The sequence below is a fragment of the Falco punctatus genome (assembly GCF_963210335.1).
Source record: "Falco punctatus genome assembly, chromosome: 15".
In the NCBI taxonomy this organism is placed as follows: domain Eukaryota; kingdom Metazoa; phylum Chordata; class Aves; order Falconiformes; family Falconidae; genus Falco; species Falco punctatus.
The window spans coordinates 7,476,212-7,499,890 of NC_137595.1; the positions used below are offsets into that span (position 1 = coordinate 7,476,212).

The window sequence follows — 23,679 nt, forward strand, 5'->3', positions numbered from 1 at the left end:
GAAAGAAAACGGAACAGTTTAAAATCCATGCCATGATGACATACATACACACACAAACTTGGCATAATCGTGACTGGGAAATGCTGACTTAGAAGTGTGTGTCTAATTGAGAAGGTAATTTAGATCTCTTAAAGAATTCCATCACTTTGACTTGGAAATGATTGGAGATGGGGGATATCTAAGTCTGGGAACTGGAAAAAAAACCAGAAGAACCAACTTCTGGAAAAACTTTCCATGCATTGCCTTGAAATTATGCAAAAGAAACAGAGAAGGGAAAAAATTCAGCACAGTGCATCTGAGAATTGCAATCCAGGCAGAATTTTCCCCAAAACATCTTCCCGCAATGCCCTGTCACTGCCCTGCAACAGCCGGGGTGGGCTGCAGGCGATGCGGGGGGGGCTGGAAGAAGCGCTTGCTCAACTGGGTCTGAAAACTGCAGGTTCCCCAAAGTTTAAGTAAGACGATTGTGATTTTTTCCGCTTTTTTTTAAGCTTGAAAGCCTTTTGCCATCACCAGACATACAGTAATTTGCAATATCAAATACAATAATAGTACAGATAAGCATGTGACAGCAAAAGGATTCATAAATGCAGAGGTGTCCATAGCAAAATAGCAACATCTTAAATTACAAACAGCCTGATGTTGGGTGAATGTTAAAACTCACCCGACTGTCACTTTGAACAGCCGCACACAAGAAATGGCTGCTATTTTGTCTAGACTACAAAACCACCAGGGTGATTACTAAAGATGTCCGAATAAGGAATTTGCCATTCAATTCTTTCCAGGAATGGAAATTTTTCTTTGTTTTGAGATATAAAAATATATAAACTCCGAGGAGGGGATACCAAGCGCTCCTGAGGACCAGAGAGGGGTCTCGCGCCTCTGCCCCCTGCCACCCCACCGCCTCCCGGCAAAAGCAAAACACCAGCTACTTTGCTCCGGCTGCACACCCCTGCTGCCTGTTGAGACCAGTGGGATTGTCACATTAACGATAGCTTCATTTATAAACAATACATTTAGGGAAAGCTTTTAAATACAGCAATCTGTGAACCATTGGTAAGCAATAAAAACAATCTGCGCTGGGAGTCGTGCGGTCCCTCATCATCCTCCTCCTCCTCCTCCTCTTGCCAGGTGCCGCTCAGAGGACGATGTCTTTTAGTCTCCGGGCGCCAGGCGAGTCCTTTTCCCGGCGTTCCTGCAGGAGCGGGTTGCCCTCCTGCCCGCCGCTCTCGCTGTCCGCCCCCCGGGGCTCTGCCTCCGCCGGCCGGGAAGGGCCACTGTTCCCAAAGGGCTCCCGTTCCCGGTTGCCAGCGCAGTGCCCGGCACCGTAGGGTGCCGCCGGCTTGCCGGACAAAGGGCTCTTCAGGTGGAGGGGCGAGGTGACGGGGCTGACGGCCTCGCAGCCGTTGCCTGCCTCGCGGACGGCGCCGCTCACCTTGGGGCTGCAGGCGGCGGGGTCCACCGTTCTTTTGCCTTTGGGGTTGGCGAGCCGCTCGTCGGCGAGGGGCTCGCCGCCCTCCTTTCCGAAGGTGGCGAAGGTCCTTTTTGTGCTGCAGTCTGCGTAAGGCTCCGCGTCCACCGCTGTCGCCTCGATGGAGAGGGCGATGACATTCCTCCCATGCTCAGGGGACTTGGCGCGGCTGGGGACAGTGCCGCGGGGCATCCAGCACCTGTCCGAGTGGCCCAGGATGCGGCACTCCTCCCTGCAATGAAATCCCTCGCTCTGATCTGTGGGGAGAAAACACAAGGGATGGTGAAGAGGGGAGGCCCGCCGGGAGTGCCCACCGCCCCCCTGCCCCATCTGCCCGAGGGGGGACCCCCACCGAGCACCGCTCCCACCCAGCAGTGGCTGTCCTACCCCAGACAGCAAGTATTTTCAAGGCAAGGCTCGGAAGAAGGATATTTACTGCCATTTCTCTGCTGCCCCAAGGACTGGAGTTCAATTTCCAACAGGTTGTGTGTCATCTGCCACTGCCAGACCTGCAACCTGGGGGACGGAGTTACGGCTGCGAATCCATCACAGCGGGTCTGTCCCACGTGTCGAGCCGCTCCAAGTCAGCACTTTCTGGGTTTAGCAACCAGCCACTAAAAGCCACCATGTTTTAAGCTTGGTTTGACGTGACATTTAAGCTTGACTTTTTGCAAAGCGGGGAAAGGAACAGAGGGAGGAGGGAGTTTTCTTACTTTTTTTTTGGTGTATATGCGTGTTTTAACTTTCTGCTTAATCCCCACTGACCTCCCACACAACAGAGGCTTTATAAATCTCCAAGACTGCCCACTCCACTGAAGATTAAATGTGTCATTCCCAATGCTGGGGCTTTATTCATACCAGAGCAATAACATTCCCTTCTCTCCACTCTGGGCTGTCCCAACACCACTTTACAGGGCTGAAACAGGGAGCAGTGGTTTAACCCTTTCCAGGGGCCTTCCACACGCAGGTCTGAGGGCTCCCAGGCAGGTGCAAACCCCGGTGCCCATTGCTTGCATGTATCCCTGTGCTGCTGGCCGATCCCACGGGACTGCACGGCCTCAAGCCCCCGTCGCAGACAGACAGACTGGGGCCCAGGGAAGCTGCCAGGCTCAGCCAAGTGCAAAGCTGGAAACCAAATCCAGGAGTCTCAACGTCCCCAGCCCTTGCTGAGCATCCAGCTGCGGCTCCCACCAAACACTGCAGGCTCTCGGCTGCTTTTCAGTCTCAGCTTGTGACTTTTCCTTCATTTGATAAGAACCTGTGACTGCAGCTAGTCCTCATAAAGCACAACCTTTCCATACGCAAGATGTAGCTCCTTCCTACCGTAACCTATAAACACACAAAGCAGCGTTACAGCACTAATGCCATTACCCACACAAGACCGCGCTCGGTCGGTGCTGGTTTGATGGATCGAAGCCTGCGAAGGTGCAGACTCAGCCTGGGTTTCCTTCCCGTCGTTCATTTTGATGCTTTGTACATCTGTGTGCATAACCTCCACTCCTCAGACACATTGGTATTTCCACCACATTCGAGCACTAGGGCGGCTGATAAAAATTCTCAGCACATAACACAATGCACCAAAATATGAGCAGCTTAACACTTAAAGAGAATAAACGAGTAAAAGGCAGACCTCCAAAAAAAAAAAAAAAGAAAAGGGTTTTTTTTTAAAGGAGAAGAAGCCAATTAATTGAAAAATCTATGGGTAAAGCATTAGCTTTTTCTCTACATCAGAGCAGCTACCCGGTGGTGCGGAGCACGGCACCGGGTGCATGTGTAGGAGGTCTGGGTTTCGGCAGCCGCCTTTACAGCAGTTTGAGAGAAGGATGCTCTGAGCCTCACATGCAGAACAACCTGCACCGAGATCTAAAAGCCCATGTTCTTATACTTTGATTCTGTTACTTTCAAGTACTTGAGCAAAATTAAAAAAAAAAAAAAAAGAAAAATTGCCCAGAAAGTGTTGCTGCCTGCCTATTTATCCACAGCTTACCTTCAAAAGGCTGCTACGAGCATACAAAGTTGTGTAGTCTGGCTGTGATAGCAGAGGACTTGGTGATGGCTGGAGGGGATACAGAAATATCTTGGGTTCTCATCCCCGATGAGACACTGATTTATTGTGCTGTGTGACCTTGGGCACATTGCTGGAGCACACATCACTTCAGTCTCTCCACAAATATGAAACACCAGATCTGGGTGCACACTGGGATGGCTGGTCCAGCACAGAAAGGCACAGGGGGAGCTGCTGCTCCTCACCCTCCCTACCCAGCATCACAGCTCAGTCCCACATCCACAGGACCACCGCAGCCAAGGCAAACTGCACCCCGGACAGAACACAGGGGGGTTTGTCTTGCCTTGAGCCATGTATTCCAAGCTGGCACGTTTTACATTTTAAAACAAACTGAGGACTTCACTGATTACTGCATTGCAAGTGGATATTCCTCAAACCCTAGAAAGGGACCTGTGCTCTAAGAGCAGTCTTATTGAAGACAGCTGGCGTGGTGCCTGTCTACCGAGGACTCGCGATCTTTGTACACCAGGATGCTTGCCTACAAGTTGCACCGGTGGCAGCTGAAACACAGGCAGGAGAAGAGATGAAAAGCATTACATACATATACTGTTTCCATCTTTTATTTTATGAAGGAAACGTAACATGTATGAAAGATGCCGGGCCGACAGGCAGAGGGGCAGGAGTCATCATCCATCCACAGACCTGAAGACAACAGGTAGCTCCACCACACATTCTGCCTCCCTGCTCCTGTTCCCGCTTTGACCTGCAGGGTCCTGCAGCCAGAAACCACCCTGCTCTGAGGGACAACACACGTCCGGGCTTCCCTGACCTGGCAGCAGACCCAGGGACCAGCACAGAGCCCTGAGCAGCAGCCACTTCTCCATGGCACTGTGAAGATCATACCTTCAGCTACCCACCCATCACTGTCTTAACCCCGTCGCTGATATAAAATACTATTTTTACACCACAAGCATGCCCTGTTGATACACACCGACACCACACCACTGCTCTGCTATCCCAGGCCCACAGAAGGCAAGCTCAGAGGGCGGATCCCAGGGCTGTCACCTCGCATCCTCCTCCTGCACAGGAGCAGCTGCTGCCCCAAGGCAGAGGCAGGCACGGAGCTGCCGGGCATGCTCCTGGCGCTGCCCTTCACAGCCAGGTCTGACTCACCCCACCTCAACGGCACCCAGGACAGTCATTCACATTCAAGGGCTCTTTACTGTACTGTTCTGTCTTGGTTTTTACCACTTTAACAACCAGAAATAGGACAACAGGAAATTCTTTTATAGCCCTAGACCTGCCCTAGTCAATACAGCTGTTACTGTCTGCACTAAAAAATGTTCTTAATGCAAGGAGCAAAGCCCAGGTAATAACCACTGTACCACACATGACACGAGGAGTGGCAGGTGGCCAAAACAGGCAGCTTGCCACCACCACCCCCAGCGCACCGATAGCAGGGGGTGAGCACGTTAGTGTGAAACTGCTGCCTGACAGGGCCAGGCAAGAGGCAAAGGGAGGAGGGAACAGCAGAGGGGCAGCACGGGGTGAGCAACGCCGCAGCTTCAGCGCTGCTCTGCATGACCCAAGGAGCAAACACCTCATCCTGGAAAGCAGTCCCCAAGGAGCCCAACGCACCAGGCTGGCAAGGACCCACCGGCTGGCATGGGCTGGAGCAGGGGGACACTGCGGCATGGGGCTGCACAAGCTGCCCTGAGCTGGGCTGGGCCTTCTAACAAGTGGTGTACACTACACCCACGCTGGGGTGAGAGTCCTGTTGCTCACGGGGCTGTAGGGACACCCGTGTCACACGCAGGCAGTCTGCAGAGATGCTGAACAGCTCGCCCAGCGCAGGTGCCACGCGTGGGTGATGGCTGCGCAGTCTGGCACGCGAGGTGCGCGGGTCCCACAGCAGCAATATCCATACTTCATGCCTTCACCCAGTGCAAATCCAGAGTTTTGTTTCAGAGCACTTTAGGGCAGGGTTGCTTTTAAAATGTTCCCCAGGTACAAAACATCTTGGCAAAAGCCTCGCCATCAGGAGGTGAGCAGTTATCCTGTAGTCAGGCTTGGCAGACAAAATGTGTCATTGCTAAATGTAAGCTCTCACACAGCAAATATGAAATAAAATAAAACCAACAGCCACCTCTAGAATAAATACGCTCCTTCACAAGTACAGCAAAAGCCACGTTGAGCTCCAGATTTCAAACCTGCTCTACTTGCACCTCAGGGGACCCACACAAAGGTACTAATAAGAAGCCCCAGCCAGCCCCGCGTGTTGCCTGCGCTGCCTGCGCTGCCTGTGCTGCCTGCGCTGCCTGTGCTGCCTGCGCTGCCTGTGCTGCCTGTGCTGCCTGCGCTGCCTGTGCTGCCTGTGCTGCCTGCGCTGCCTGCGCTGCCTGCGCTGCCTGCGCTGCCTGTGCTGCCTGTGCTGCCTGCGCTGCCTGCGCTGCCTGTGCTGCCTGCGCTGCGCTGCCTGCGGGCTCTGAGCCAGGCAGTGGGCTCTTCCTGCGGGGGGAGGCAGCACCCGCAGCTCCTCCGCTAGCAGACACACAGCCACCCCACCGGTGGGGTACGGAGCTGGGGACAACAGCACAGTGGCACAAGAGGCAGGGAGGTGACATGAAACACTGGCAGTGCCCTGATTCCTGGGGCCGAGTGCCCCGCTGCCTGCCGAGCCGAGACCCTCAGCATTTCCCAATCCCACCCTGATGCCTGCCCAGCCGAGACACTCAGCACTTCCCAATCCCACTGCGAAAGCTCTTGGCTAGAAAGGCAGGGAGACAGGATGGACTCCTGAGAGCCAGGAGCTGAGAGGAGCCCAGGAGGAGCTGACAGAGGACACTGGGTAGGCACTGGAGCAACACAGCCTCCACCTCCCCTCTGCACAGGGCCTCCTCTCATTAAAAGGAAGGATTAACGAACGTCCAGGGTGTACAAGTGCTTTCAGTCTCCTATTCAAAGCCTGCGTACCTGCGACAGAGCAACACGAAGCCGATGTGCAAGGCGCCCATTCAGCTCTCAGAGCAATTGAATTATCTCCAGTGGAATCGCAGCGCTGGCCAAAGAGACAAAGTTAAATCGTAGCAAGGTGCAAGTGCCTGGGAATGTAATATTCCTGATAAATGGCCAGATGACACGTGCTGTTATACAATCTAAGGTGCAATTTGGGCGATGACAATAGTCCCTGGAGTTTCCATTTTCAAACAGCCGCTCAGTTCAATCCAATCCATGTCAGAGCAGCTTTGCCGAGGTGAGTAAGTAGAGCTCATTTGTGCTATTACATGGGGAGCAAGGAAGAGGAGCGGAGAAGTCGCTTGAAAATGGAAAATAAGAACAGAAGGGACAACTGGAAGAATCGCAGCCTGGCTGGGACGTGCATGGGGTGGGGGGTGCACAGGTGAGCATGGTGCTGAGCGGCCCCAGCCCAAGCCCCCAGCCCCATAGGGCACGTGTGCCCATACCTGGGCCGGTACCGTAGGTACCCCCCGTGCAGGAGCCTGGCTTTATCTCCATATTTCGGTGTTTCTTCAGCAACCGTATGATTATACTGTAATCATGATGACACTGCTCCTGGGTACAGCAAACAGCACAATCATTAAAAAATTCATTTCAAAATCTTCCTGGAAGCTAATAAATTTTACAGCAGTTTCAATCCTTTCTCATTGCAACAAAGAAAAGCTTAGTTCCAGACAAATTAAAAGTAAATTGATTGCCTTAGGGGAATCTATTCAAATATCACTTTTCCATGTTAGAAATCTCTTCCTGAAACAAGAAGAGGAGAGCCAGGGAGAGCCAGCACGGGAACGATGTGGAAAAGCAAATCATTAAATCTCAGTTCACGAAACTAAGGGAGGGGGGATCAAACTTAAAATAAAATGCAAATGTCTCACTGGGGTGCGGGCCTAACATTTGTGACGGAATTTATGAATAATAAATATGAATAAATAGTAAACATGAAGGGATCAAACACTGCTGTTGATGTTTACTCACGGTTAGCCATCTTTCACGGACAATGCGCAACTGCATTATTTAACACTCCTTTTCCAGCTACTTTGGGGTTTCTTTTTAACTCGAGCACCTGAATTTTCTCAGGGACGTATGCCACAAGGCACGAGGCACGTCCCTGAGCCCCTGTGCAGCACCCACCACCCTCAGCACACCCGCGGAGCCCACCTCCCCTCCACCTCCCCAGGAGGGGCTGTTCCCAGCTCGGGAGCAGCGATCCACCGCATTACGCTCCAGATAAAATAATAAGCCCGAGCAACATACAAACAGTCCCCAGCCATGGTTCATTATTTGCTTGTAAATTAAGACTCTGCACCTCTCCCTTATCTCCCATAATAGCATAATATCAGGAAACAAGAGGCAGAGAATAGCGTATTATATTTTTCACCTATGGGCTTTTACAGAGCCTTCTTCACCTTTCCTAACAAGAAATCTTCAGCCAATGCAGAAATGTAATCCTGGCATAGCTTCCCTTGCACAGTGCTCGAAGGATACTAATAACCAGGGACAGTGACAAATGCTTTTTACCACAACGAGAAGCCTTTCTTTTCCTCTCTTTCGCCATCGTTTGGGATTTCTGCAAGCTGAAAAATGCTGTATTTTTAATCCTGGATTGTCTGTCCCAACACAGGAGGTCAACAGTGCTTGGACAAAACAAATGCCTGTGAGGAATTATTTTAATGAAACAAGGGATGTGAATTAGATTAATTTATCAGGCAATTGCTGATAAGGACTCATGGCTGAACTCAGCTCATGGGCAGCACTTCTGTCATGGTCAACGGAGAGACGCGATGGGGATCATTCCCAGCTGCTGCAGATGCATACAGCTCCCAGCAGCACCAAGGACCCACACTGATTTACACCAGCTGAGGGGTTGGCCCATTCACCTCCTTTCCTGCTCTATGTTGCTGTTAATGATGCCTGTTCTTCTGCAGAACGGTCCATGTATCACGAGCAAAGACTGCCACGCCGACACCCAGGGTGCCTGGCTGGGGACACACCTGAGGGATAAGCAGAGATTTGATGCAAAAGATTTTCTCTGGAAAAACGCCCTCCCGGGCATGCCAAAGCTTTTGGGATAAGAAGGCTGTGGAAAGGAGGGCGATCACACAAAGCAAGAGGAGCTGGTGTTTCAGCATGCCACGCAGTACAGCGGAGTCAGACCCAGAAGGTATTATGGGCTAGAATGCAATTTAATGCTGGCCACCCTCCTTTATCTGGGACTGTGGGCCGATCCCCACCTCATTCGCAAGACAAAATTAATTCCCTTTCAGAGGGCTGGTGGAACACACCATTTAAACCCCAATTAATACTTTTTCTTAAGTGGTCTGTAGAGCTCGTGCTGGCCCCTGAGCAGCAGGGATTTCACCTCTGAAACTTTGCTACTCACGCCTTGGTACAGGGCTCATTAGCATCCTAGCATCAGTTAGGATGCAGGATCTGGTCCTCAGAGAGGAGAGCACTCTGGGTTCTGATAGACCTCTTCCATCTCGAACCATTACGGCTCCGTAATTCATAGGCACAGCTCCCATTAAGGCTAATGCAAGTTACTGTGCTGCCTGCGTGAGTGCAGAATACAACCCTTTGACTTCATTACTGGAATTCAATTTCATTAACACTGGATACAGAGGGATTGTCCTAAATACACTTTTTCTTATATTTTTTTCATGTTAATGTAACCATTTGAGTATATTATACCCTGCAGAGATGGAAACATTTCTAGTCTGTTTAAACACATTTCCCACAATTGGGAGCAAAACTTTGTCTCCATTTATGCCTTTGACACCAGCTGCCTTCCATTTAATGGGACTTTAGTCGCTAAAACAAATTAATCCAAAGGTTACTTTTCTCCGCTATTGTCAAATCCGAAACCGACAAATTCACACATTCTGTCAGGATAACATGGGACCAGCCAGGCGGCCACATTGCAACGGCAGCAATAAATCGAATAATTTCCCCATCCCGAACAAAATTAGGCATTGCTCAGAAAATAGCTACTCGACGATTCTGATAAAAATCCAACAGAACAGAAAGCACAGTTGGGGGAGATAAGCAATTCCCAGCTGACTGTACCAGGCCAGCTGCTGGCCCAGCGCCTGTCGGAGCAGCATCCCTGCCCTCGCTGCAGCCACACCGACGTACACCCTTTGGGGGCTCGTGGCAAATGTGTTATCACAGTCGGCATCTCCCTTGGCCAGGACGAAGCAGAACAGCCCATCCCCATCCTCTCGCTGCAGGGATGCAGAGGGCCAGGGCGCCGGCAGGAGCGGGGATGCAGGCAAGATCCCTGCCTGCCCCCTCCTCCTGTGCACCCACCCAACACAGCACTCCCTTCCCGGTGAGGTTTCTGGTGCTTCCACACAAGTGAGAAATCAAGGAGCCGAGGTTATAAACGCTGATACATAATTTACTCCTATTATCAAGATTAAACACATCTTTGCATGCTTAGCATAAAACAACTGCCTTTCCCCAGATTTCTCAAGGACATGCATAAACTCCATTATTATCTAAATAATCAAAAGAGTATTTCAATAGAATATTTAACTGTCTGCCTACTGGAAACTCACAGCCTTAATCTAAAACTGATCCTCTGTTGTCCTTCATGTAAATATTGTTGGGACGTCAGCCAAAGCCTAGGGAAGTGAGCTTCATCTTGGTGGATGGGAATCTCTCGTGTCAGATACAGTCAGCCTGACTAATGAGACCTACAGCTTGCCAAAACCTACAGCCTCGCTGTCTGTTCCAGCCATTGAATGCGCTCAGAAACCCAGTGGCACTAGCCCAGCAGTCTACAGATCCCAATCAACTATCAATAGCTTAAGTGTAAGTGATTGTGTATGAAGTACGAGCCAAATGTGTTTCCTTTTTCAGTTTTAGGACCTCCAGTATTGTTATTGCACCAGTAATGCTTGCACGGAATTAATCATAGATGTACCCACAAGGCAAAACATTATGAGGAGCTCTTTGTACTTTCTAAAAGTGCGCAGCTCTGAAGAGTGGAGAGAGCTGGAAGGCTTCCCAGCACAATGGGGCGTTCCCCACCGTCAAGAGATAGCTAGGGAATTTTTCCCTTTTTTTTTTTTTTTTTTTTTAAGCCAAAAGTGTTGGTTGCTGGCCATCTCTCATCACGACATTGACCTCTTGCTCCTCCACCCTGAAGTCCGGCATTATCCCCTCCCTGGTGCTCTACTTTAACTCTTTTTTTGATGAACACAGGGTTTTCCATGCTGGTGGACACTCTCCTCTGAAGCACAGGGATGTCCCACAATGAGATGCTGGTCTAGGGTGGTGGGTGCATCAGAAAATCCCACAGGGAACCGGGACAGCTACGGGGGCAGGTCTGCAAAGTCTGCTCTACACTGTCCAGCACCCAGCAGTGCCTACAGCCTGATCTGGCACCACGACTCACCACGACACAAGGACACTCCTGTTCCTCTGCCCCGGCCACAGGTGTACACGGAGGGCTCGAACAAGACTCCAGTTCCATGTTGACGAGGGATAACGGCATTGACAGGGGAATGCCAGCTACAGGTTAGACTAGCCCCACGGCCACCAGAAGACGTCATGACATTGCCAAAGTCTGGGGAATCTAGCCCATTTAATTCAGCCGAAATGTCATTTTGGCAATTAAGTTTCCCTTCATTAATTAAGAGTGTGATCATAGTGTATAAATATGCATATAAAATTAGCATAAGGTCAAGTCAAATCTAAACCCTCATTATACGCTTAGGGAAACTACATTACTTGTAAGTCATGGACGAGCTGAATTGCCAGCGATGCAGGTGGCATCCCATCCCATCCCATCCCATCCCATCCTGTCCTGCCCCATCCCATCCCGTCCTGCCCCATCCCTTCCCATCCCATTCCGTCCCGTCCCACCAGCCCTGCAGCCGTGGGGACCAGATGGAGAATGAGCCCTCGAGTTTGTCTGGGCTGTAAACTGAAGAGCCATGGGGAGAGAGCTGAGCAACAGGAAGGAAAATAACCATATTTTCACAGCCTCTGTAAATACTGCAAGGCAAGCAGTCAGCTCCATGGCCGCAGCCCTCCCGGCCAAACTGACACCAACCCACGGGCACTCGAGCGCTGATGCAGAGTCCAACGCGGGGGGATCTGCATGCAGCCCTGGGGTCCTGCCACGTGCCCCCTTGCTGTGGCTCCAGCGCAGGGGGCAGGAGGCTCCTGGCCCCCAAGGCGGCTGCTCCAGCACTGCTGGCACATGGTGAGCTTCTGCCCCACCTCTGCCTGCGCAGCCTCCCGTGATTCCTGATTTCTCCGAGACGCGTTTCTGCAACATTGCCCTGAGGTCAGGCTGGATTGTGTTGGCTCCTGGCCCCAGTTCACAGGGCTGTCAGCTAAATTGCACCACAGCATCGTTACTCGTGGTGACGGTGTGACAGACAGACAGAGCGCAGCTGGATTTTCAAAACCTAAGCACTCTGCAACACTGACAGGCAAGAAGAAAAAAAAAAAAAACCACCAACCCACAACCCTCTTAGTCTGAGCAGGTTTTATCTGGAAATACCCAAAGCTGGTAGGTATAAGACCCCACAAACTCATTCCTCCTGAATGACTTTTCTGACCAAACATTTTAACTGTCACTGGGAAATAAAGAGCAATAGGTACCAGCCCCAGCTGGTGTTACCTGATTAGTCTAGTACCCACCGCATCCTTAACGCAGCCTTTCTTCAAAGGGATAAAGCAAGGCTGAAATGACTGATGTAATTTGGTGCTTTCAGACAGAGTTAGTGCGAGGAGAAGAGTCAAGCTCATTACACTGGATTTCACCACAGGGCTGCAGCAGTCGAGAAGAAGCGGCTGGTGCTGGGGCTGAGCCACCAGCCCGGCACGTGCTTCTGTGGCTGGAGCATGAGGTGCACCATAAGCAGGTAGGCTTAACCCAAACGTGTCCCTCTGTGGTGGGAATCAGCCTGATATCCCCCCTGCCCGAGCACAAGAAGGGGGATGCAACGGGAAGGCAGGCAGTGCGGTCCTGCAGTAATTCTGCTGGAGCCTCTCTACAGGGATCCACCCTCGCTGTCTGCGGCACACAGATGTAATGCTGCCTCTTTGCCACTGCACGCTCGCCTCATTTCTAAAACACTTACACATGCAGCATGCATTAGAATTAAAAAACCATTAAACCTCGGAAAGGAAAAACTTTGACAGGATGCGTAATATACTAAGTATAATTAATTAAATTGGATGAGGCACTGGGGGATGAGAGAAGAGTGGATGGAGACTGTTCTTGGAAAAGGGATGGTAATGCACTAATGTTCAGTGTGTGCCATTAAGTAAGAAACAGCCTTGGAAAAGGCGAGGATGAGCGACGGGGTTTTCAAGAGATGGCACCAGCCAGTTGGGCACCTCGGATGCATAGCAAAGAAGGTGATCACACGGAATGTGGCCAATTAGAGCTCTAAAAAAATCATAATGAAGGTAGAAAAGGCACCCAAGAGATGGAAGAGCAAAAACGGCACGCAGGTTGCTGAACAGCAGTGCCCTACCCATGGCAGCCTCCTCCAGAAAGCCCCTCTCACCCACTCCACCAAGCCTGGGGACCACCTTCACCGCCCAGCACCAGGCTCCTCGGGGCTGGCAGGGCATCTGAGCAGGCGAGAGGAGATTCATCCTGAAAAGCATCTGCTTCTCCGTGGGGTTATTCTTTAGTTCCCTGTAACCCTGGGCACGGTTCCCCAGCGTGGGTAGCACCCTGCTGCATCCATCCCCCTCGGCGGGCACCGGCAGCAGCTGAGGCGGGTGGGAAGCAGCAGCCAAAGCCGGGGCCGGGGAGTGAGCATCAAAGACGGCCCCACTCAACACAGCAGGCACAACGCGATGAAACAGCCACAGCCTGGCTGTTCAGCAGGACAAAGTTTTAACAGGCTTAACAACAGCATCAGCACTGATCATTAGGCAATTACAAGTGCTGAAAGTTGACAAAGCACCAGGACCAAATGAATTATCTCCCCAAATCCTGCAGGCAGGAGCATGGAAAAGAGAAAAGTCATCGTCAACAGCCTCTGATAGCTCACCGGGTGCAGAAGCAGTAACTAAAAACTAAAGGGCTGCTCGTTTACTTGCTGTTTGGAGAGATAAAAGGGAAAGGCCGGGAAACGAGGTCTTCAAAAACACTCTCACCATTTAGGGAGCAGCGGGAGGGAAGGTCCTGGAAACACTAATACAGCCAGGATTGCTCAGCCCCAGGGGACATCTGATTCAGCGAGGAAGGGACTGCATGTCTTCCGAAAGAGAAGGCAGATTTTGGCTGGGGGAGTTCACTCCTGAATCATCTCCAGCATGGTTACTTACTCAGCCCTGCACATTCCTGCACAGCAGCCAGCACCGGCCAAGGGGACAGTCGTGAGCTCTTCTACTCAAGGACGTGCCAAAATCCACTCCTCCAGGGATCTGCAGAGCTTAATCCACGCAGGACCACAGTGACTCCCTGCTCTGCTCCCTTGCAAACCACAGGATGCTCAGCTTTGTCACGCTGTGCTTCTCAAGCACAGCCCTTCACTTTGAGTGACTAGGCACGCTTTTAGGAAAAAGATGCAAATGTGAATTAAAGACTCTAAGTGATACAGAATATATCACATCCCTTGGGAACCTGTTCCAGGGGGTAATTATTCTAATTCCTAAAATCATGTGTCTCATTTGCAGCTAGAATTTTCCAAGGCAAACCTCCATCTTCCAGCAGTGGCTCTGCCTTGTTTGCTGAATTAAGACAGATGCTCAGCAGCAGATATCTTCTCCCTGAGCTCACTTCTGAACTCCAGCTTAGATGACCGATGTCTCAAGCAAAATTCAGAGCGTGTCCCCCAAGGATGCCATCTCTCTTGGGTCCTATTTCAAGCCCAATGGTCTCAGCTGAAAGAGTCCTGCTGGATTCAACAGGCTCTGAGTCAGGTCTTAGATATCCAGACACACATTTGGGGAGTGAAAGCCAATGCCTTCAGTTAGACCCAGAAGTTCCTGCTGCAGAACAGTCTCCAGAAAGCGAGGGGACATTTTTTGCACTGACAAAACATCTGCTCTCCACCCGTCTGGCATAGCTCGGCAGTCCCTGCAAGGCACGTCTGCCCAGTGAAGGGCTTGCATGGATTTCTATAGTGAATTAATTGAACATACCTACCCAGTAACAATGGAGGGAGACTAACAAAGCAGAGGTCAGGTGATTAGGGAATTGCAGGTGGAATTGTTCATTTTAATTACTTGTCTTCATTAATTTGAGGTTCCTGGATCCTACAATGATGATTAATGGATCAAAGTATTTGCATGAGTGAATATACTTCCACAAAAGGACACATGGCTAAAGGGTGGAACAGATACAGAATTTCCTTGGGATTTTACAAGGGCTTTTCCACCACAAGATGAAGTGATTTCCCAGAGCCCGGCAGCATAGCGGAGCGGAGCAACTCCAGATGCAAGACAGACATTTTTACCAGGCACAAAAGTGCCCAGAAAAAGCATGGCTGAAGGTGGAAGTAAGTGACAAACGAGGTAAAACATGGGTTATACTTGAGCTGTTTGTGTCTCCCTGGCACTTGAATGAGCCGGATTCGAGCATCACGGCTACCTGTTCTCCTGACAGCACTGAAAGGAAACAAAAGTTTGGAACAAGCCAAACACATTCAATTTGCCTGAATAATTTAGGCTGCTGAGTTATCATGTGCTTCATGGACTGTCATCGAGAAAAGCTGTATTGCAGAGAAAGGTCTGTAAATCAATGCATCTGAGGGACCAAAACTAATCAGAGAGCGGCTGCAAAAGCACTGCCTGTCAGAACAGATGCAGGACATGGAAGTCAATCGGCAAGTGCTGTGAGGCAGACGGCAGCCCTGCGTGCCCCGGGATGCCTTCTCAGGAGGCTGCTGTAGGAGACACAGCGAGGCCGTGCAGAGCGGAGCCTCCGGAAGGCACGGCTCCCGCTGAAATGTGCTGGTGAGCAACAGTGTCAGTGGCACAAATAACTCGGCTGGTAAACAAGAGTGAAACCCAAATGAAAGGTCGGTATATACATAGGGCCCACCCAGGGACCCACGCGAGTGTGCCAGACCCTCCCCACAGGTATTTATACCCTCCACTAACACACCTACCGCTCCCAAAAACACTTCTGGCTCTGAGCTTTCCTGAATCACTGCTATGCGTGGTTCTGACTTCAGGTTTCTAGACAAATTCCTCTTCCTGAGCAGGAGCTGCCCCTTTATAACTTCTCACTGAGCTGCATCATGTCCAGAAGCACAGTGAGTTGCATTAAGAAAGCTGTTCCTCTCGCAGGATGAACCCTGAGGCTCCTCGCCTGCCCCAGGAGCAGCTCACCTACTAAACCAGCCAACTGGGAACGTGCCCCAGCAGGCGAGGCAGCACTGCCTGCTGCATTCGCAGCAGCTGCTCCCCTGCCTTGTCTCTTTAATGAAGCCGACACTTCCAAAGTGATTCAGAGGAAATCAAGTGCCCGACCTATTCTGGTTTGCGAGAGATACAGGCACCCACCATCCTCGGGCTTCTCACAAAGATTTCCAAGCAACGCTCATCACTCTTTCATTTTCCACATAAAACAGTGCAAGAACAACTACAAAACCTACTCTCTCCGGCATGCACCCAGCGGAGCAAAGTCTTCTCCCTGGAATGGGCCAGGAGCGCCCAGCAATGGGATTCAGCACCCACCCCCCCGCCTCGCAGGCAGCCCCAGCCCCTGGCCGCAGGCAACCTCCCGCGCCTGTCCCCACATGTCCCCCACGTGCCAGGGAGGCTTCGTGGTACACAGCTCACGAGTGCTTCCATCAGACACAAGGTAGCATCTGTGGTGAAGTCTCACCAAATGATCCAAGAGAGTTTTCTCCAGCTGGGACTGATTGAATATAGCCTGGGCACCGGCTGATGTGGGAACTCAGTCGTAGCCAAGCACAAATCGCATGCATAGAGGTAATTACTGCAGCACAAGGTTGGTAGCACCGCTACCCACATGACAGTATCTCTCAGCAATTTTCATTTCCTATTGCTTCAATTCAGAGAGGGTTTTTTTAACCTTTTTTTTTTTTTTTTTTTTTCGATTTTTTTCTTTCCTTAGAGGGACTGACGTTAGCTCAGGATTTCTTCAGGATAAAGGTCCACTTTCAGTACAACTACTCATTCCACATATCCAGATGACCTCCTCCTTCCTACACCCAGAGCCCGACCCCAACCTGTCTCCACCCAACTCCACTTCCCTGCCCCAAGTGTGACTGTCACTGCCCAAAGGGGAAGGGACACAGTGGTGACCGCCGGTCACCCGCTGCCATGTGCTGTCACCCGCAGCCAGCTGTGGCTATCAGTAATGACACACAACATGTGAGTAGCTAACAAAGCTGGTTACAAAGCAACTTGTTCTCCACACTTGAGAAAGGGTGAAAATACAATCAGGAAAATTGAACAAGAAAGGCTTTCTGCTGAAAAATAAAAACACTAACAGAGTGAATGCTGAGAGTAGGGAAGCTGATCATTACTATTAGAGACACTCAGCAAAAATAGGGCCACATTACGCTTACCGTGATTATACACATTGTGGCTAGCATGTATCTATAGTATACTTGGCTGCAAAGAACTTGTTTGCCAAACAGGCACAGGGGTTAATGCAGGACAGAAAGGGAAATCACCGAGCAAAGGCAACACAAACCCAGCCGGAGCCTGGCACAGCCCCGTGCGCCCGCTTCCCAGCCTATTCCGTTGCATACCTGCGTGTCTACCGCGAGGAAAGGCTGCCGAAATTCTTAATAATTCTGTGGCCCATTTAGAAATATCTACTCTCTTACATTCATATATGCTGTATGAGAAATAAAATATAGTGCTCACGAGTTTTGAGTGGCAGCGCTTCCCTTAAGACAGATAAAAGCTGCAAGTTGTCTTTGCTGTTTGGTACCAATTATTACAGAGTTTTGACTTATATATTATTACATAGATCATTTAGTAAAACAACCTACATACAAACCCAGTGGTGTGTCTCCCTTCAGCAGTTATCTGCTGGAACCAGAGCAGTTTAGACACTCACCCATATACACTGTATTTCATAGACGGGTGGGCTCCTTGCCCTGCACCCAGGGGAGATGCAGTCCCCTGCCCTACAGCTCTCTGCAGCACACAAGCATAATTAAGAGAGCTCCAAATGATTTATCCTTATTGGATTTATAAAGTTAGCTGCACCACTTTTTTGAGGGGAAATAAACAGGCACCCAACGTGTGCCAGCCCCTCCAGAGATGCCAGCCCAGCACTGCTCCCGCATCACCCCCGAGCTGCCTGTGCGTGTTTCCACACAGCGGGAGTGGATTTAACCCGACGGCAACTGCCCGTGCCTAGAAGGATGCTCCGAAACTCACCGTGCCGTGCCCCCCGCGCCCGCAGAGCTGCGGGTCAGCGCACTGTTTGCGGTGATTATTCCTTTAATAAAGGGCCCTGTATTTTCCAGCGGCTGCAAAATTGATGCAGGTTGCCATGGTAAGCACACACTTTCACATTTAGTGGAATAATAGACAGCTTTGTATAATTCACTGATTTCAGATGATTTCTCACCCCGAGAGCAAGTCGCTCAAGTTACATAAGTCACCTGTTGTTTAGTCAATCTGGCAATTTTAATTAGAATAAATTTTTATGATTCCTCTTTGCAACACTTAGAGCTGCTCTGCCACCAGAATGCCGAGATGTCTGTAAATTATACAGGCTCCAATCACATCTTTTTTTGCTGTTTTAATTACAGTAACATTGCAGCATTAATCATGTAAGCCTCTGTTAAACAAGTAACAGCCATCCTCCATCATAATTAAAAAGAAAGGCCAAGCAAACAGGAGCTTTGGAGTTTACCATATTTCCTCCGAAAATTGTATTTTAACTTAAGAGTTTCACAAACAGTAGTTTTATTTGGCTCTAATTAGTGTTGTGAAGGAAACACCGAAAGGTTAATAAGAGATGGTTAGTTTGTAATGCAAGTTTCCCAGTGCCAGCCCCAGCAGTTCAGTCTGTTTTCAGAGTCATTAACGATGTAGATTGATTACAGGAGGAGATCGGGAAGTGCTGGCTTGCTGCGTTAGCAGAAGGTTCGGTTTTATTCATATACCTTCCCTACTGTTAAATATGATGGCCATTACCTTGACCATTTTGTTCGTCTTAACTGCTGTGAGACAGAAAGTGTTAATGGTTTCCTTGGGGTTACTGGCAAAGTAAAAAAAAAAGGTCCACGTGAGCCTTTTTTTGGCTTGTTTATAAGGGAAAAGGAAGCTGCAAACTTGACTGAACTGTGTGTTTATCTTAGAAATATTTGAAAATCCAAGTATTGTGTAGTGGTTTTGGAAAAGGATGCTCTGGGAGAGCCAGGGGTTAGCACCACCCCATCCTTCAGCTGAACCCTGACGAAGATCTTCTCCGCAAACCTTCTGCTTGGGCTGGAGTTTAGAAGAAGTTAACAAAACCAAGCACAAATAGAAGCTGAAACTCTAATCAGAAATATCACTTCTTCATATCTCCTATAAATTGCTCTCCAGTCACCCAGCAAAAATATGGGTAGGCAATAACTAAATTCGACAAAATCTCATTAAAAAGTACAATAAAACGCTAGAAACTCTTCAACTTTCTGGGTTGATCATTCATCCATTACAAACCTACACAACAGGGCACGGATCCAAGTTTTAATTTTCCTCTCCAAATTGCCAAAATGTTCACATCTGGTGAGTGTCTTCTGTGCTTAGATGGAAAGGACTTGAGGATCTAAAAGTTGTAACTTCTGTGACTGTGGACTGAGTAACTTCAGTGATGGAGGCACTGCAAGAATATCTTTGAAGGAAGGAACCTGAAAACTGAAGGAAGAGTGCCAGGAATGTGGGATCCATGATAATGCTTCTTATGCAAACAAAGGAGGTCGCACATCTGTTTGTTATTTAGTTCTGCTGTTGCAGAAAGGGATTGGCGTTCATTTATTGCTGTGGATATGACTTCAGTGTCAACCCTGCCCCACCATCAGTTTCCCGCAAGGATTTCTCCAAGCTGTGCTCAGTGCTACAGAGCTCTGAACCTAAGGAAGAAGCAACACGAGGGATCTGTCCATGCCAGCCAGTACATCTGTGTGCAGATTAAACCTCCTGGAGCGAGCGCCTGCCGCCACACAACGGGGGGGTGAGGGAAGCTGAGCCCATCGGTGGGGCAGCCCGACCCGCTGCCCAGTGCTGCCTGCCCACATCCCACCCACTGAAGGTGGAGCTCAGCACCACATGCCTGGCAGCAGTAAGGGTCATCCTGAAGAGAGACTTGTTAGTCTGAATGCTTGGCATCTTTTTTCCCAGTTACATTCACGGGTCTAATAAAAGATATTATGTCCCTCTGCGAGCCCCGCTGAGCAGCGATAGCAGCAGCAGGCGCATGGGGAGGATGGAGAGAGAGTGTGTACAAAAGCATCAGTATCCACCACACAGCCATCCACAAGCTTAGATGCTCAATATGTAATCATGTAAAAGTGAAGGAATCATAAGACAATCAACTCCTCTTCCCAAAGCCCGGCTTAGCCACTCGTCATAAAAATCCTTCTCTGGGGTTTCAAAGTACTCCGAGAAGCTGACTGCTCCCTCCAGGCTGGCCACTGCAGGAGCACCACTGAGCTCGCCGAGGCTACTTTACTGAGAGATCCGTGCAATAATACAGAAATCAAAAGAGCTGTAATAATTGACATTGCCCTGTAAAGAAAGCTTACAGCATTTATCCATCTTAAGGGATGTGCTGTCACTCACATATGAATGTTATACTTTATGTCTTGTGCTGCATACATGAATACAAGAAAGTAGGTATTTTTATTAATTTGTAGAAACTTCCAGAGAAATGCAGCTGTATTTCCAGCCTCCAAAGCCCTACAATATGTCACTTAGGTCTTCACGTACATACAGCTCTCAGAAAGGCTTTTCTGCAGAGTAAAAGGGAGTTGCAGGTGGAACGACTGCTGGAAATCAGCTTACAAAATCAACAGTTTCTAATACCTGTGTTTGCCTCCAGTTAATACCATTAGTCATGTTTTCAATTCATGACTGAAATGCACCCAGATACTATGGAAATGAGCATAAGAGCCAATTGGAATATTCTAAATAAAACCTGATCCCCTAAATGACGACGTATCTGAATAATTTGGGATGCAACCAGCAAGAAAAGTTCCGGTGAGTATCACGTGCCTGGCTCTCCTTTACATCCAAGCCTGTTCCTATACTGTGTGATAGTATAAAAAAGACTTAATGTAAGCATTTAAATATAGCCCATTTCTATTCAAAGAACCCTTTGTCTTGCTGGAGTTTATGAGACTCAGACACAATTAAACCACCTATGTGAGCAAAGTTACTCAAATGTGGAAATGTATGCAGGATCAGGTCTTTCCAGATGACATTTCACGCCAACCTTTACTGCTGATCTGGCACCAGAAAAGTGGAAGCGATGCTTTTAGAAGCAATTCTCTGTAGAGACACATTACTGACATTGCTTAAAAACCCTCTCACTTTGATTTGAAAGCTTTTTCACTATTTTATGGCTGTGGTGACTGTTTCTAACATTGGCTTCTTTATGATTAGTGTGTGTTTATAATTTTTGCATTTTCTTTTGGATTCTATTTTTATCTTAAACAGCAAATCGCTGCTTCATTGGGCCAATGATTTTCTTTCTACGACTGATGGTAAAAAACACTGGCCAGCACTGGGAATTAAGAGAAGTTTGAAATCTGTTGCTTCTAACGTTAAAAACACATATTTGAAAAAGTTCTTTTCTGATTTCTATGCTGGCAAGAGCTCCTATGACTTACAGAGTACAAGGATGGCTCTGGCTCAAGGCAAGGTGAAAAAGGTAATAGAAAACATTTAAGCAGATCTAGACGCCTGTATGCATCCACACAAAGAAAACAAGCCAGACCTGCACAAATGTTGCTTGGAAGAGGGCAAAGGGATTTAAAAAATAAAGTCCCAGTATGCGCAAAACCAAGGGAGGAGTAACTACCTGAATCACAAAACAGAGTATCTAACCTCAAAGATGCTAATTCAGGTCCTGAGGGATCTAATCAACCTCTTTGTTGAAGTAAAGATAAAACTTTTTGACAGCAAATGCTTTCTGATAAAATGGAATTTTCAATTACCCTCTGAAACATCTGGTCTGCGCTGCCATTTCCCAGGAAAAGCACTACCACGCTCTGCAGTGTTGGAAAACATTTCACACTGAGATTTCCCCACGTTGCTGGGAGGAACAGGTGTCGGGAGCTGCCAACCCGACGGCAAAGCTCCGGCGGCTGCCAGCACCACCCACTGCTGTCCACAAAGGTGATGTCAGCGGTGGGTCTCCTGCCCAGCACCACCTCCTTGCTGGAAATCAGGGCATCCTCCAGTGCTGGGCTTTGGGTCAAGGTTACACCAGGATGTGGAGAAACTCCACACCACATTGCGGTGAAATGGGCCAAAATACAAAGGGGGACCCAAGGATTTACCCCCATCCTCCAGCAGACTTCTCCAGCCAACCCAAAACATCGCCGAGATATAACAGCCACTCAAAACCCTCCCTTTCTCCAACAAATCCATTTGGAAGTTCAGCTGAGGACACCATTAGGAAAGGAGTGCATATAAACTTCTAGCAGTGCTTAACACATCCACAAATAAACAAATAATTAAGCAGCGAGGCAATCGCAAAAGGTGGAGCGGTGCCGGTGCCCGCCTTCCTCAGCGTCCCATTTGGTATCAATTAGCAGGGGAAGGAAAACAATTCTGGGCGATAATGAACTCCAAATTGGGTACATATTAAAGCAATTACAGCCATCTTTTCAACTGATGAATTTATAATCAATAATTAAGATCCTGAGGTAAAGAGGGACTGGGCAGAAGTCCTACTCCCAAAATAAGTGATGTGGCTGAGCTCCAGGCAGTATTTCTGATGACCTGCTGCTACCCACTAAAGCTCGACACCCTCCATGCTATGGTTTGCCATTTCTCTGGAAATCTAGGTCATTTCCAAAGGAAAAGAAAGTGCTCCTGCCAGCAGGACTGGCAGCTAGTGTCACTCCCACCCAAAAGCAGCACCAGCGCAGAGAAGGGGTAGAGGGCCTGGAGGCTACCTGAGCATCTGCAGTAGGTCCCTGGGGCTCCCATGGCCACGTACTCACCACCGGTGCTGGGCTCACTGAAGAACACTGAAGGAGCTTGGACCCATCCATGCCTACCCCATGCCTACCTCTTTCTGCAGAAAATCCAGCATCTGAGTAGGCAATGGCTGGCCAGACAGGTCCCAGTGCCACCACAGAGGGGTTGCCCTCTACCCTTGAGCTGCAAGGATTTCTGCCAACCAGCGTCTTGCTTCAGCAGACCCAGGATTACCCACCAAGCAGATAAAGATGCCCAAATTACCTGGACAAAGTCTGATAGCTGGCCACTCACAAAGGACTCATGGTGTTACAAAGCGAGGTCCAAGCCCAGCAGAGCCTGGCCACGGGGGCACCTCGCCGGGCCCCCAGGCAGGAGATAATTAGCACTGATGAGCAAACTCTGATGACTCTCCCACCCCATTTCTCTGGGATTATATCAGATGTGGTTTGGGCAGGGATAGGAGCAAAGGCAAAGCATGGGGACGTGAGCTGCCAGGCTGCTGTTTGGCCACGGACCACGTGCTCAGGGCAGTGGGCCACGCTCTTGTCCTGCACATCCTTGGCATTGAACTTGTGTTTCTTCCCTGCCCTGCTACTCTGACCCAAAATCGGGTAAAAATTACCATGCTAAAACCATCGCTTTAATCATGCAGGAACCGCTGTTATCACCATCATCTCAGCATCTTGATTTTCCTGATTATTTTCTGCAGTCCCTGCTTGACAAATCAGCTCAGAAAATGTTCTCTTTAACCTTTTTTTCAGCTTCTATGACAGTAACTGCTAACCCCCCTGCCTGCGCTGCTCCTCTCATTGCTCCACAAACATCCTGACAACCTCGCAGGTGAGTCCCCACTGCTCCTCCGCACAAGACAGCATGAGTCCTGCAGGATGGGAGCTGGCCCCCCAGCACACCTGCCTACAGGTCCAGCTGCATGGCAACGCAATGCTGGCATACCAGCTTCCTCCCAGAAACAAACCAGAGCCAAAAGCCCCAAGCCCCTAGCCATCGCAGCACTGGGAGGCAGACATACAGGTTGCTTTTGGAAGTCGCCTTCTGGCAATACTCCTCATTTTGG

At 49.4% G+C, this 23,679-nt stretch overlaps 1 protein-coding gene across 2 annotated transcripts in view; it reads right to left on the minus strand.

The window, feature by feature from the left end:
* Positions 1–217: 217 nt before the first annotated feature.
* PCDH19 (protocadherin 19) overlaps positions 218–23,679 on the minus strand; it is a 56,579-nt gene continuing 33,117 nt past the window's right edge. For both annotated transcript variants that reach the window (XM_080366057.1, XM_080366058.1), the window contains exon 5: positions 218–1,728. In XM_080366057.1, coding sequence (XP_080222183.1) covers positions 1,139–1,728 — 590 coding nt within the window. In that variant the 3' untranslated portion in view covers positions 218–1,138. The remainder of the gene's footprint in view (positions 1,729–23,679) is intronic.